Consider the following 15,045-nt stretch of genomic DNA (forward strand, 5'->3'; position numbering starts at 1 on the left):
TTTACAGCAATAATCTAGCTGAACTACTATTCCTTTTTTTTTTTTTTTTGTTATATTGTACATTATCACAGTTGGAAAAATGAGCAGCACAGAACAAACAGGACACAGAGTTCTTGAGAGTCTTGACCTTGTAAAAGTTTGTAAAAAAAGAGTGACAGAGTTATGGAAAAGTATTCAAAATGGGTTAGGCATTGGAGTACACTACATGTAAAGAGTAGAACATAACAAAAAGCAAGCCCATCATCCTTGCCCAGTGACACTAAAGGATGTGTATCTAGCATAAGAAGCCAATAAAAAGGTACAACTATTCATCTGGGAGAAAAAAAATGTATGGATGAGAGAGAAGTATTAGTCAGAGGCACAAAGGATTATTGGCTTAGGAGAAACAGTAGCATAAAACAGGTTAATCACACTTTTCATTTTGTAAAACCTGCGTTTAACACTCTCATACCTGTTCAATTAATTTTATAGGACAAAAGAGAATCTATAGCAACCCAAAGCAAAACCCCAGAAAATGAACATTTTAAAGAAAAAGGTAAAAGTGATGTCAAAGGATACGTCTAGAAGCTTTGAAATTCCTCTATACTCCCCATATTAGCTTATTATCTCTGACAGCTCAATAAATTTTCTTGGAAGGTAGACAGAGTCTCACATAGCTGCTAGTTTAAAAATATGAAGCAACTGAATTCAAGGCCTCCAAAGTTTTTCTTAACTTGTAAGGATCCAATTAACAGCACACAAGAAATTAATGAGTTTTGAACAAATTCTGCAAATAGGTAAGTATGCATTTATCCTGAGATGAGCAGAGCATTAGACATGTTTCTGCATTAGGAGAACACCACATACATTTTGGCTAATTAGCAAAAACTGAAGATCATATTCTTCTTCTGATGTCATGAAGAGCTAGCATGCTTAAAATTGCAATCTTCTTATTAATCATATTCCTTTAGTTTATACAACAACAAAACCTAGAATCAAACCTAGCAGCCTGAAACTCTTTTTGTAGAGCTTTCATTAATCCACTCAGTCAGTCACAATTCCTACCAAATTAATTACTATAAGGCTTTTTGGAAGACCTTTGAAGTGACTAGTTTACAAAAACAGCAAAATCTGAAGAGAATCACTCTCCAACATTGATATTTGCTAGACTCATTCATTTGACTGAACTTAATATACAAGGGCTGCTCCAAAAAGCAATGCTTCCTATTTCATCATGTCAGCCCACAGCGTCAGAGGCAGATGTTGGTGGTATGGCAGTAGGGATTGAACTGTGCGGCTGGCACAGAAGCGTGTATGAAGCAAAGGGATGTCACTGAATTCCTCCATACAGAAAAAAATTGCACCCCTTGACATTCGCTGGAGACACTGAACATTTATGGAGGCAGAGAATGTGAGCACAGTGAGGTGATGGGCGCTGCGTTTCAGCAGTGGCAACAGCATGAAAGACAGGTCATGTTCCAGACAGCTATACAGATGTTTCAGTGCTGTATGCAGGCCCTTGTTCATTGCTGGAGAAACACACAGCTATTGGTGGTGTCTATGTTGAAAAATAGCATTTTGTAGCTGAGAATTTGCTCTATCAAACAGCGTTATTGTGCTCTATCTGTCGTAGTTTCCATGAAAATAAACATTACTTGTCTATGAAAGCAGGAAAAACATCTCAAACTGGCAAGTAAATACGTGCTTAGGTCTGTCTGAAAGAAAGCAGCTAAAGGAGTCTGCAAAGCCACCAGAGAATCTTCAGACCTCATAAAATAATTAAAGCCAGTAACTGTTTTAAGCTTACTGTAACACACATTAGTTTAAACAGCAAAAAGTCCCACTCATTAACAATACTTAGTGCTGAGTGTGATAAAGATGCAGTGCAAGCAGTCACTTAACATCAATCCCAGAGCAACTAAACATGTTTTTATTCTCTGCTAAGAGGAAATGGGAAGAATTTAGGCAAGCAGCTGGAGCCCACACATTTTGTAAATCACAGTACTCTTAAGGTAATGTAGAATTATACAATAGCATAGTCTAGCAGAGGCCAAAGTAACCACGTAATTAGGGCTTAAGCCCAAACTTCAGACAAGTAAAACTACATACAATTAAGGTATTTGTCCACTTCAGTCTCTTGTCTAATGCTGCACCTGCACCACACTGCAACAAACTTTACCTCCATTTAAAAAAAAAAGTTTCTATGATTTAAGGAGAAGGACGAGATATGGGGAAAAGACTCCAAAATAAACAAATACTCTCTTTAAGCTCTTAGAATTATTCTCCTTTGAGGAGACAAAGGCTTAATTTTTTTTTTCCTCCACATACCCACTTTTTTTCATCTTCAGTTTGGTGATGAGAAGCTGTCTATAAAACTACTTTGCAGTTTTCTTCCTGTCTTATCGTCACACTTGTGTTCTGTTACTAGCACAGGTCTACTGCAGTGCGACTTACTCAGCACTGCAGTAAGCAGCAGTTTGTGCTTTTCAGAAGGGGGATGGGATTACTTTACATCCAAGATTAAACCATTACATGTGAGTAGTGAAACAAATCAGGAGAACATTAACTGCTGCAAAGACAAACAGCACCACAGTCTCTAAAATTTGGAAGTGATCCCACTTCAAGGACAGAATAAAACTGGCACTGGTGTTAGGATCTCTTCTGGGGAAGTATCAACTGATATCCATAAATGATCCGTAGGGATTGGTGATACACTCCTCGTGCATCCCACCTAGTGTCTTCTGCTTTCTGCACAGCCACAGAGATGGATGCAGGCGCTCAAATGACCACCCCCACTAATCCTTGTCTTTCTTTCTGCTACCTCAGTTTCTTCATTTCACCTTCACTACACACTTGCTCCTCCTCCTTTCCAGTTCGTTCTCCCCTTTCTTAACCTCCTCTCACGTAGGCTACATAGTGCAGTTTCCTGGGATGTGAACAAGTCAGCCTGTCTGCTGGAAAAAGCGCAGCTCATGGAAATTTCCTCAATTAAACAATAACAACAAAAATGTTACATTCCAAATTTCACTTTTAGAACTTTCAGAAATGTCATATTCCCCTACTCAAGAGAGTTTTGAATGAAGGGAACAAGGATTTCATGATCTGACAAGAAAACAAGCATCATTCATTTATTTTAATAATACTCATTTCTCATTGCTGAAACGTAACAGTTCACCCTTACCTCAACTTTACTTCCTGGATCGTGAGTTGCAGCAGCAAAGTAGACCACCTCCTGTACTTCATCCCTAGGCCGTGCAGAGTTCTTTCCAAACACCACCAGCCCATCTTTGGAACATGGGGGAAAGGCTACAAAACAGTAACTTGGAGGAGCTTCAGCCATCCTAAAAAAGAAAAAAGTTAAAACTGATGTTTGTCTAATTTGTAATTTCATGCAATAAAGAATCTTTAATTCTACTGTGATTTGTTGCATCTTAGAGACAACATATCACCTCTAATTGTCAGTTGATTACGTAATGATAGTGGAAGATGATGTCAGCTCAGAGGAGGCTCATCTGGGTTTAATAAAAAGAACTGTAGAGATTTTCAGACATGTTTTACCCAGGCCTCGTGAAGGCACACAGAGGAGGAAAGAAGACAAGATGCCTGTACCTTAATGAAACTACTTAGTCGCCATAGAAGGAAAGAAAATATTCTGCATCAGAGCTGTTTGGGAACACATGACCTAGATTGTATACTGCTGACTCAGACAAGTGCAGAGACATAGAAGAATTTTAATTTACTCTCACTGCTCTCATGCAGTTCAAAATTAAAAAATAATAAATTAAAATTGAAAAAGAAAAGAGAGAGAGAGAGAAAGTGAGAGAGAGAGAGAGAGAGAGAGAGAGAGAAAAAACACGTTTGAGGGATTCCTGAGGGAGGACAGTGGTGTAACTGGAAACAGAACAAAGATATAGCACAGTTATAACAACTGCCTGTCAATTTATCCACTCAGATCAGGGAGACTGAAGCACTAATGGCACTTTATTTCCTCTGCGGTTTGTCTGCATTGTTGCTCTTACCTAAAGTTAATTGATTGCAGTTTAGTTGTTTATGCAGGCTAATATGAATATTCTTTAAAACGCTTGCATGGTAGCACAAACATTGTAGGTGTTCTTAATGCCAGTTATTCATAAAAAGTGTAAATGGCTTCAGGATTATGACACCCCTGTAGCTCATCTTGTGTACATTGCTATAACTGAGTTTTTCTCCCTTCACTGAACCTTCTGACACACACCAGAAGAAAAGGTGCAGTGCTTGTTAAAATAGCACTCAGCATCAATTCCTGAGATCATTTCACAGATCATTGCATCAGAATTTATCAGAAGTTCCCTGCTGCAAAAACGAATGTGTATATTCCTCTTCTCCTTCCATCATATTCTGAACAGGTAAAAACAGATGCACATGTTTCAATGCATTAGACACAACATACACAATCAGAACTTTCCACAAAATGGCTACTAAGTTCTTTGAAAGAGCACTATGTGTATGGGGAGGGAGATGTGCAAAGCTGTTTTTGTACACTATTCAAATTTGACATTTTCTTTTAAATAGTACCACTTGAGAACACATTTTTGAGACAGAATAGCAGGCTTCCAATGTTAAACCATTTTATGTAAAGGCTTCCCTTCAGTGGGCTATGAATGACTTCCCTTCAGTGGGCTATGAAGAAAACACCCAAGTTCATCTATAAACCATGAACAGGTCATAGATTTGCTCAACTTAAAAAAAATAAATCACCAAGAGACAATGTGCTAAAGGTGTCCCCTGACAACACAATGAGGGCTGACAAACTGTAGGGAACTCACGTAACAATTTAATTTAGGTAAGGTTTTACACAAAATAACAAGCCAGCTAAGATGAAAACACACTATGTTATACTCACAAGCCCCTCTTTACAGGCATAGTTTAGACCACTGATGAGGGCTGAGCAGAGTGAGTTCAGCTGGTAAAAATGCACCTGGTGGAGGACACCTATTGGAGGACTTACTAGCACAGCATACATTTTGAGTTGCACATAGGTGTCTTGCAGATGGACATGGAGACAAAGTTCCACTTTAATTGCCATTCTCACCCACTGTGAGCCATCTGAGCATTACGATTAAACTAAAATACAACTTGTTGGTGATTTGCCCAAACTGCTTCTCTAATGAAGCAATTTAGTATTTTGCTCGGCGTAAACCATGAATTATTCCAGGAACTTACATTTCTTTTGCTACATTGGTGATGTCAATTTAGCTGCTTTCCAACAAATGCTAAGAGTTCACATCTACACTTAGATAAATCATTGCTCAGAGCTCTAAATTTTATTCTGATGTTTTGCCAGACCAGCCAAAATCTTGAATAACTTGCAGCCTTACAGTAGATATCAGTAAGCAAAAGATTATTTTTTTTTTCTATTCTAAACACAAGTGGGTCTACTTGAAATGCATTCAGGCAACTGACAGACACTAACCTTCTTTCTACGCTGCTGGATGTTCTTTTATCTACACACCAAATATATGGCCAGGCATGCTTAAAAAGAAGCAAAGGAATATTTAAGGTATTCAAGGCAGACTTCTATGTACCTGCAGACTGAGTAGTTCAGGAAAATAATTAAAAATCTGTAGGTATCTAATGCTGTATAGAATCCTGAAGTCCTCCTTGGCATAAAATGGGGTCACTTCTATCTGTCAGGTTCTTGATTTGTTTCTTTAGATTTACCAACGGTTACTGAAACAAAAAACAAATTGCCAATTTGGTAACACTAAGGATGAACACAGGAGTAAGCTACTTTGTAACACTCCACAACACTACACTTCGCACAGGGCTGCATATAACAGTCACACACCACAAGTTAAATGTTACAGCCTTGTACTGAACGCACAATTATCCTAGAAGTCCCCCCTGAGATCTTAAATACCGTTTCTGAAGAGGGAAGCCAGTTAGCAGTCAGCTACAACTTAAATCTGCCCACTTTGCTAGGTAGCAGTTTTTCCTACAATCTCACCAGGTTAATTTTAAATACAACAAGGACAGCAGTTTCTCGAATACACCACAGCCCAAGTTTGTTCAGAACACCACTGATCTTCCTTCATCACACAACTGAAGCAGTTTGTTAGCAGCTACGTATCTAAGCAGGAGACTTCCACTTTCCTGCTCTTTCCCCTTTTCTTAGTTCATCGTCAGGTTGCCCTCGTTCTCGTTGTCACACATTTCACAGAACGCCTGAGGTTGGCACACACCTCTGTGTCCATCTGTCCAACCTGTGCTCCAGCAGGGATGCTGAAAGCAGGGTGCCCAGGCCACGTCCAGATGGCTTTTGGAGCTCTCCTAGGAGGACACCTCAAGCCTCTGGGCAGTCTGTGCCAGTGCTCTGTCACCCTCGCAGTGCAGACGTGCTTCCCGATGTCCAGATGCTGCCTTCTGTATTCCACTTTGTGCCCACTGAGCCTTGTACTGGCACTGGGCACCACCGAAAACAGCAAGGCTCCGTCCTCTTCGCACCCTCCCTGCACATATTTGTATGCACTGATGAGATCCCCCTCAGCCTCCTGTTCTTCAGTCTGAGCAGTCCCAGCTCTCAGTCTCTCCTCACAGGAGAGATGCTCCCATCCCTTTACCACCTTGGCAGCACAAGATGCTCTTCAAACAATCACAGACACTACCACAGGCACTCTTTGAACATTTTCTGTTTGTCTCCAAGAGTTTTGTTGATACAATTATTATGCTGTACAGGGTGAAGTCTAAACTCCCCTTAATGCCCTGTTTTTCAAGCACGCTGGTGATTGTCCTTGGTTATTTATTGTCATCTCCAGAAACGGTCCACATCTTTTCAAGCCTGTACCCACAAACACAAGGCTGAGAGGGTTAGCATCAGGGTTTCATCTCAGACCTTCACAGCAGTTTCAATAACCATATACATTATTTTTCCCCACTCTCACTCCTACAGTTTCTTGGAATTGAAGTTGGTCTGGGACAAGTGCTTTGGGTACCAGAAATACAGAGGCTGCTAAACTTTTGCTGATAAGTTTTGAATGCTTTCTGGTTATGTCAATGTTTTCTTTAATTTTTATATTGCAAAAGGTGCCTCTAAACTCCAGAGAGCACATTAAGCCTTTTACAAAGACACGCAGCTTGTTTCTGTGTATAAAAGCATGACTTTTCCTCACTGTATTTTGTGCTTTTACAAAACAGAATCCCAGCTGTGCTAATACTTCTGAACTATTCAGTAATGTTTAAAGATTCCAGTAAGTCTGTTTTCATTGCTACCAGAAAGGACAAGTCGCCTAATCTGCAGCAAACTTCTGCAATTAAGAACTCAGAGGCAGCACCTGAACAACATTCCTCAAATTTGGATAGATGCTCTCTCGTTAGGAAGGAAAGACTACATCAAATGGGTTACACATACCCTCTTACCTCTCCCGTGTTCTTAATAGGGAGAGAGGAAGGAATCTCAACTGTGAAAACTGTAGTTTAGCCATTGGTTTTGAACAATGCTTTAACCTTCAAAATAAAACGCTTCCTGTGCCTGAGACAAGCTTGTCTTTCCATTACAAATCAAGTCTAGCATCTTATGCACAGAGACATGTGATCTCTGCATCCTGCAGAAAAGCAACATTTCCAAAAACAGAAATGAAGAGCAAAATTCATTCAGCTTCAGGCACAGAACAAAGATAGCAATCTGAAAGGCACAATAATAATACTGTTCCCAACTTAGGAGACACTGAAAGGTTGTTTGGTTTTTTTTTTTAAATTGACAATTTGGACAGTTTTAAAGACTGACTTAGCAGAAAAGAGGAAGCTTGCATTAATTAAAAAAATTAGAAAAGCAGAGGCTGTCCCTGAACGTAAAGCACAAAACTGCCAGATGTGTGTTCCTATGGTTTGGACGTTTCATTATTAGTCTGTTTGACTCTTTCCTTACCATTCAAGAACAGTGGCACAAGTTCACCATTCAAAGGTGCCACATCCTACAGAACTGTAACTCAGTTTTGATTGTCTCTCTCTCCAACTGCCTGAGGAGCTATCTAAGAAGGGTTAGCAGCAGCTGAAATTTCACAAACCAAGCTCAACTCCTCTCTCTCTCAAGTCAGTCACTCTCCTTGAACACTAATTACATCAGAAGGAATTACTGCATTTTGGAGAATAAGAGCAAAACCTCAACATTTCTAGCTATATGTTTGGGATGGCCATTTTCTCCAGTAGCTTCACTTTTATTACTTATAAGATGTAGCAGTTCCCTACACAAGGATAAAAACATTTCAAAGCTTTCCCACACAGCACACCCCCTTCGGTCATTTTACTGAACAAATGCATAATAGGACTGAAAGGAACTGAAAATATTTCTCTAGCTGCATGTGGGGAAAATTTGGGATGATCCTGAAGACTGCTGCTAGATTTTTTGTATCTGTGTAGCAAATTAGATACTGGCATAACTCTTCAGCATTTACAGTCTTAACATAAGGTAAGATTTCAGCCATTTAGAAAGTCTGCAGTTCTCTGATCAACCAGTTCTATTTTCATTGTCTAACAAGCCCTCAACCATCCTGTCATAGCAGACATCTTTCAAAAGCAAATGGGAAATAATTTTTTGCCTCAACTAGTTCACATTACATTGATGAAAACTAGTTCTATTTAAAAACAAATTAGGGTCAGCCATCCAGAAGACAACAGATTTCAATCTCACTTCCATTACAGGCTGTGCACGCAGGGAAAATTCATTATTTATACCACCAACTCTTCACTGAGTGGATGTCAGCGCACTTAATTAAGTCTCCAAGCAGACACAGAACTATATTCCTTCTGTAGATGCTATTCCACCTTGAGACCTAGGGTCATATTTGTGCCTCTGCTTTTGGTAGGGAAGGATTTGTTTTCTTGCACAAGTTCTCAGCTTCTGCCACTTGGGCAGGGACTGTAGTCAGGACTTACTGGCATCCAAAGTATCTGTACAGCACAAAAGTTCATTGTGAGATGGTGTTACTGCTGCACAGTTTTTATCAGGGTACTTCTCCATCTTTATACAATCCAGTTGTGCTGTACAGTGAAGCCCTGATCTGGTACAGGAAGGGATGCCCACCTGCACACAGAACTGGCTGATGTGCACTGACTGGCAGTCCATTCAAATCAGCAACGCTGTGGTGTTAACAAGGGGTAAAATAAAAAGCATCCAAGTGCCTTGTCGGAAGTCTCACTTTTGATTAAAATATAACTCCAAACAAGAGTAAATGTTGCAAAGCTAGCAACAGAGTTTGCAAAAGTCACCACATAATAAAATACCTAGCATCAGAAGCCAGCCACCTGGGTATCTTAGTGACAGTCATGGACCTCAGTTCCATTCTGTTTCTCAATTTAATGACTTTACATGAAGAAAAAGCTAATACATAACCAGGGCAGCTCCAGTTCCACAAATCTGTAAGTCCATAACGAACAAGGGAATTCTCACTGGAAGCTCCTAGCACTAACTAGCACACCTTCCCACATGCAATCTGCATGGCTGACTTCTGAAGAGAGGTTAGATGGAACAAATTGGTACCTCTACCAAAAATACACTCAGCAAGAGTAAGCAAAAGCAATTTAAACCATGCCCTGCCATCGCAGGAAAACAAAAGTTACAAATATCTTTCAAAAAGATCTCAAACTCCAAGCACCACAAATGCTATTTTGGGTAAGATAAACCCTACTCATGTCAATAAATGATTTCTTTTCATTCACCACATTTTCTTCAGTATGACATCTGTTTTCAGACTGTCCACACAAACTCTGGGACCTAAACTGCTTGGGAAAGTTTATAGCACTATGAATGGTTTAATTTTCTCTGATTTGAGATGAATCAAAGCTAAAGTTCTGTGTTCACAGGAACAAGGTTCCTAAATACATATGAGAGGGTTTGTTCTGAGGTTGTTTGTTTGGAGGGTTCGGGGTGCATGTCATGAACCAAACTGCATGCCTAGAGGTGCTTTAAGTCCATAAATCCATAACAGCTTTTAGACCAACAGTATAAATGGTAATAGCCTATAATGGATGCAACTTCTCACAGGTTCACGTAGTTATTACCTCCTGAACTGCTGAGTAAATCCAACACACATAATGAGCTTGCATTTCAGAACTAACCCACTCTACTGCAATACAGTCCGAGACTGCTGCATTTAAAGTTCCACATTTTACAGGTATGGACGGCTTCACCCACAGCACTAAGGAAATTTTTCACACTGATGGATTTATACACTTGCACACTCACAGGCTCAGGCCCAGTAAAGCTCCCTTCTGCTTGGGATGCTGCTGCAATAAGATCTTTTTCTCTTCCCTAATTATCAGTACCGGAGAAAACGACTTCATTTTAGGCAGGTCGATCATAGAGCAGTATAAATCAAGAGCTCAGCTTCGCAGACTCCGCACGGAGCCGTTCGTGCAAGCAAAAGCATCGCGCACCCACCTGAGAGCAGCAGCGCCTGGAAACGGCACCGGGGCGGCCGCATTCCAAGGTGACTACGCGAAAAGGCACCTTCAGATAACGGGAGGGGGGAGTGGGGGGGAGGGAAGAGAGGAGGTTGGGGGAGGTGGAAGAGGAACAGGGGAAACGGCAAGCACTGCTCGCTTCAAAAGCAGAAGGGAAGCAGCCAGCAGAGAGGGCAGCCCGAGGAAAGCGGGCACCGGAGAGCCCTGCCGTCAACCGGAGGGCGAGGGGCGGCGGGGCGGCACCGAGGGGACGGCGAGGGGTGGCCGAGGCAGCCATGTTCCGCAGCCCCGCGGCAGGTGCGCGGAGCCGCCGGGAACGGCGATGGGCCGGGGGGAAGCGGGACCGCCACCTCCATCCGTCTCACCGCCGCGGCCGGCAGCTCGCTGCCCGCCACCGCCCCGCTCCATCAAGCGCTGCCCGCGGCGATCCCGCACCGTTACGCACCTGGCGCTGCGCTCCGCTCCCCTCAGCCCGGCGCTGGCTGCGGTCCCTGTCGGTCTCCCCCCTCCCCTGCGCGCGCAGCCGCCGCCCGAACCGCTCCGCGCTGCGAGTCCCGGCCGCTGCGGCTCTGCGGAGGACGCGGCGGTTGTGCGGCCCCGCGGCGGTCTCGGCTCTGCGACTCGCTGTCCCGGCAGCCAGGCCCGTCGGCTCCGTCCTCAACACCGGCTCTGCGATAACGGCGGTCTCCCCACGCCCCCGTGTGAGGGAGCGCAGCGGCTCCTCGCGGCCGCCGCCGGGGGGTCCCACCGACGCCACGCAGGGGCCACGAAAATGGCGGCTGGAAGAGGTGGCCGCGTTTGGCGTGCTTGGGTACAGAACGGCCCACGCGGCCTCGCCCGTCCTGCGGCTCCCAGCCTTGATGAAGATGGAGGATGGCCTCGAGATCGGGGCTTCTCGGCTGGCCTCAAGGGACGTGGCACAGTAAGCTGTCACCCCTCCAGTGGCTGAACCCCGAGGACCTGCCAGCTCCATGGTCCTGAGCATCCATCCCTCTGAGGCCCAGTACAGGGCACAGCCTGCCTCATCCTCAGTGCAGGGATCGGATAGCTTGTCCTATGTGCCATACCAGCCCCGACTGAGGCAGTAGGAGCCGCATTGCTCTGCCAACATCATCTCCAGCCCAGACATTCAGTGTGCAGAAGAGGCTGCCATGTCTGCTAGGAGGATGGAAAGGCTGAAAGAAAGTTGGAAAGAAGGACAGAAAGACAAGGATGAACCAAAAGGCAGGGAAAAAAAAAAAAGAGCATTAACAACTAGAGCTTTCCAGCCAAAGAGCAGAAAGAGGTAAAGATGCAAAGCTTGTATACCAGTGTAGAATCTGAGGAAGGCCGAGAAAATACAGAAATTTATAGAAAACCTTTATGCCCCAGATCAAGAGGTTTATTCTCAATGATTGTCTCCTATCGCAGGTTTTATGTGTTCAGCAAGCAGAATTTAATGCCAACAAGTTCCTTGTCATGATGTGCTCCCTACTGCTGCATAGCTTTGTGGTCAGAGCTGAATTCCTCAGGACATTTCACAGAATCATAGGGGTTGGAAGGTACCTCTGGAGCTCATCTAGTCCAATTCCCCTGCTAAAGCAGTTCCTATCCCTTTTCAGTCGCCAGAATTATCAGGCTTAGCCAGGCTAGCCTAACAGATCTGCAGAACGAATCACAAAAGCCACAGGACCAAAAGTCACTTTCAGCTTGAATAAGTACAAGTCACTCACCTCTTCAAGGTAGAAATCAAGACACTTGAATATCACATTGCTCACTAGATCTAGTTTAATAACCTGACAAAGGAAAGTCAAAAAAGCAGACAGGCTCTGTATACAGCATCCCATATGAAAAGAAAATTTAGAAGGAAAAATTCTGGAACCATATATGGAGGCAGTGATTTCCTCTCACCACCTTAAACAACATGGATCCATGAGACTGCGTGGGTTCAGAAGTTATGGGTAAGCTTTGGACACCACTGCAGACCAGAAGTTGCATCTTCATTAGCAACAAATAAATAATTAGTACAAATAAAAAATAATTGCTGTTCACACTTTAAATTTCAGTGAATGAAAAATGCTGTGCCATCGGTACATTTCTTTGAGTATATCAGCAACCTGAACAGAGACTAATAGAAGTCACCACTTAGGCTCAGTGCTCTTGATTAAAATACAGGGCTGATCAATAGCTTCGTGCAGTTCTTGATACTCCAAGATCTTCCATCCTGTATTTTAGGTAAGACCTTTGATTTTTCTGCGCTGAACTGTTTGCTGTGATCAGAATTACAGTGTAAGATGCTGTGCAATAGAAAAAAAGGCTGGATGCTTCCTACTTGAAATACCTGACTGTAAGGTGATTTGAATTGTTTGAATCAATACTGAAAAGCTGAGGAGTTTATACCAGTTTAATTGTAATAACTTTGTTTAAACATAGCAATCCAAATTCCTTGCTCTGGAATTACATCAAGGATGAACCATGTCACAGTCAGCTCGCTTCTCAGAAGCAGAAAGATAGCAAAAGAAAAGAGCAGGTGCAATTTAAAAGGAATTTTAAATTAAATTAAATTTTAAATATCCTATAACACACTACTTTCATTGCCCTATTATGCTCACTTACATGACTAAGTCTGTTCTCATAATTACTCTAGAGATGATTATGGCTAAGTATAATCTACCTAAGAATTATTACTGTCTACTGAATGACTGAACACTGGCTACACAGAAATCCTTGATGCTTCTTTTCTGTGTAAGCTGTCACGACCTGTGTAAAGCAGCACAGACGAGTGGTTAGAGCACAGTCCCAGCAATCAGGGGAGCTGTTCTGCCATAAGCCTACTGCTTGTTAACCTCACGGCAATTAAATTGCCTTATAAATGAGATGGAGAAAATGAAATGGAGAGAGCTCTCAGTTACAGCTGCATCTTTGAAACCTCTGAATGGAGATTGCTGCATAAACAAAAAATACAAAACTATTATGGTTAGGACAAAACCATGATGTTCATCTATTATTTGTTCATCACATTAAATATAATGACATCAGAATTTATGGATATGTAAAAAATGCAACACTGAAGGAACACAGGAAGGACACATCTTCACAGAACAGAAATTTAAAGAACCCTTGTTCTGCTTGTCCTTATTTATTTATTTATTTAATGTGTGGAAAAACTAATCAACCAGAGCAACACACAGTTTAAGTCACTGTGTGTTTGTCCTTTCAACACCTCCTCAGTTGGAGATCAAAGCCTATTCAGCAGAACTAGTATCCAGCATCCTTAGTACTAATAAATTTGATTCCTCCTTTCCAAACTATTTTCCTCTGGAAATCTAAGACAGCAGACATGCAGGCACACATACAGTCAATCAAATTACTTTTTTTTTCAGCACTGTTTAGAAGGAAACAAATTAGCTTAATTCAGACAACAAAAAAGACCACTTAGGTTTTTAAATCATATATGTTTTTGTGAAAGGTGAGTTCAGCCAGTAAATCCCTTTTGTTGGTATGCTTTTCTGATATTTCAAGCAACTATCTTAGCCTTGTCCTCTCTGGTGGAGCATTGTTTCAGAGCACATAAAAATCAGATGAGTTAGTGTTGTACAGAGAAAAATTAGCTGCCTACTGCTAAGTCAGAATTCTAAACCTGTAGCTATAAAGGCATTCTACTAAACTTAATGGACTGCATTTGCAGTGAGTTACAGAAGCAAAAATGCTAAGTACAGAAGAGCTAACTCTGTGCAACATTGAAAAACCCCTGAAGCCCCTAGGATAATAGTCATATCATAGGCCAGTAAATTCAGATGAGCTGTGATGCTGTGATGCCATAAATTAAAAGAGCAGAAATCATCAATGATACTTCGGTGTTGGTTCCTTTTTTATAGTCAGAATATTGGTGCAGATAGTTGAGTACTTCTCCCACACTCTGGGAGTTTTGTCCATAACAAAGGCAGAGTGCAGCAGGTGCAATATTCTGACACACAGAGATCACATCTGCTGGGCTCAGTGATTGTTTGAATTACAAAGATAGGAGAAATCCTGGGTGCACCCCCTTTATCCAATTAAACCATTGAAGATTAAGCTATGTAAATGGCTGCAGCTGTACGTAAGATGCCATCGCAGGCACAATGGTATGCTTAGATGCCCAGTTCTTACTCATGCACACAGAAAGTAATTCATTTCTCCATTGTAGAAGTGACACAACAAAGCACAACTGCTAACCAGAGTCACAGGGACAGAAGAAGCCAGCACACCACAAGGATTCAGGGCGTGCTTGATGTCTAGAGACCTGTCAGACTCAGCACTGAACTACACAACTAAACACACATTCAAGAAGGTTGCCTTTCCCTGGAGTGATGATTGCATTTACCAAAAAAGCATTGTCTATCACTTGATTTTTAAAACAGGAAAACTAGAACATTGATGATGTGTAATGCTCTGTGACAGCATACTTATTTTCATAATTCTAAAGTTATCATGAGACATTTATTATTACTGACTTAAGAAAAAACTCTAGATCTATGGCTTTATAGGTGAGTTGTAACAGAATCTGTAACAATTAGGCTGAATCTCTTGACAGTAGCTCACAATAATAAATAGTGAAAGTAGGTGAAAGAAATAGATCTGTCATTCTGAGAAAATAAGCCAGTAATGAAA

The 15,045-nt window shown here is 41.9% G+C and overlaps 1 protein-coding gene across 2 annotated transcripts in view; it reads right to left on the reverse strand.

The window, feature by feature from the left end:
• The window catches only part of SCRN1 (secernin 1), a 32,002-nt gene extending 20,998 nt beyond the window's left edge, over positions 1–11,004 (reverse strand). Inside the window, exons 1-2 of one of the 2 annotated variants that reach the window (XM_048950730.1) lie at positions 10,862–11,004; positions 3,161–3,320 (exon numbers count right to left, since the gene is read on the reverse strand). In XM_048950730.1, the coding sequence (XP_048806687.1) occupies positions 3,161–3,319 (159 nt within the window). In that variant the 5' untranslated portion in view covers position 3,320; positions 10,862–11,004. Of the gene's footprint in view, positions 1–3,160; positions 3,321–10,393; positions 10,464–10,861 lie in introns of those variants that run through there. The other variant, XM_048950731.1, reaches the window with a different exon arrangement.
• Between the last annotated feature and the right edge of the window lie 4,041 nt (positions 11,005–15,045).

This window comes from Lagopus muta, chromosome 7, assembly GCF_023343835.1.
Source record: "Lagopus muta isolate bLagMut1 chromosome 7, bLagMut1 primary, whole genome shotgun sequence".
NCBI classification, from domain to species: domain Eukaryota; kingdom Metazoa; phylum Chordata; class Aves; order Galliformes; family Phasianidae; genus Lagopus; species Lagopus muta.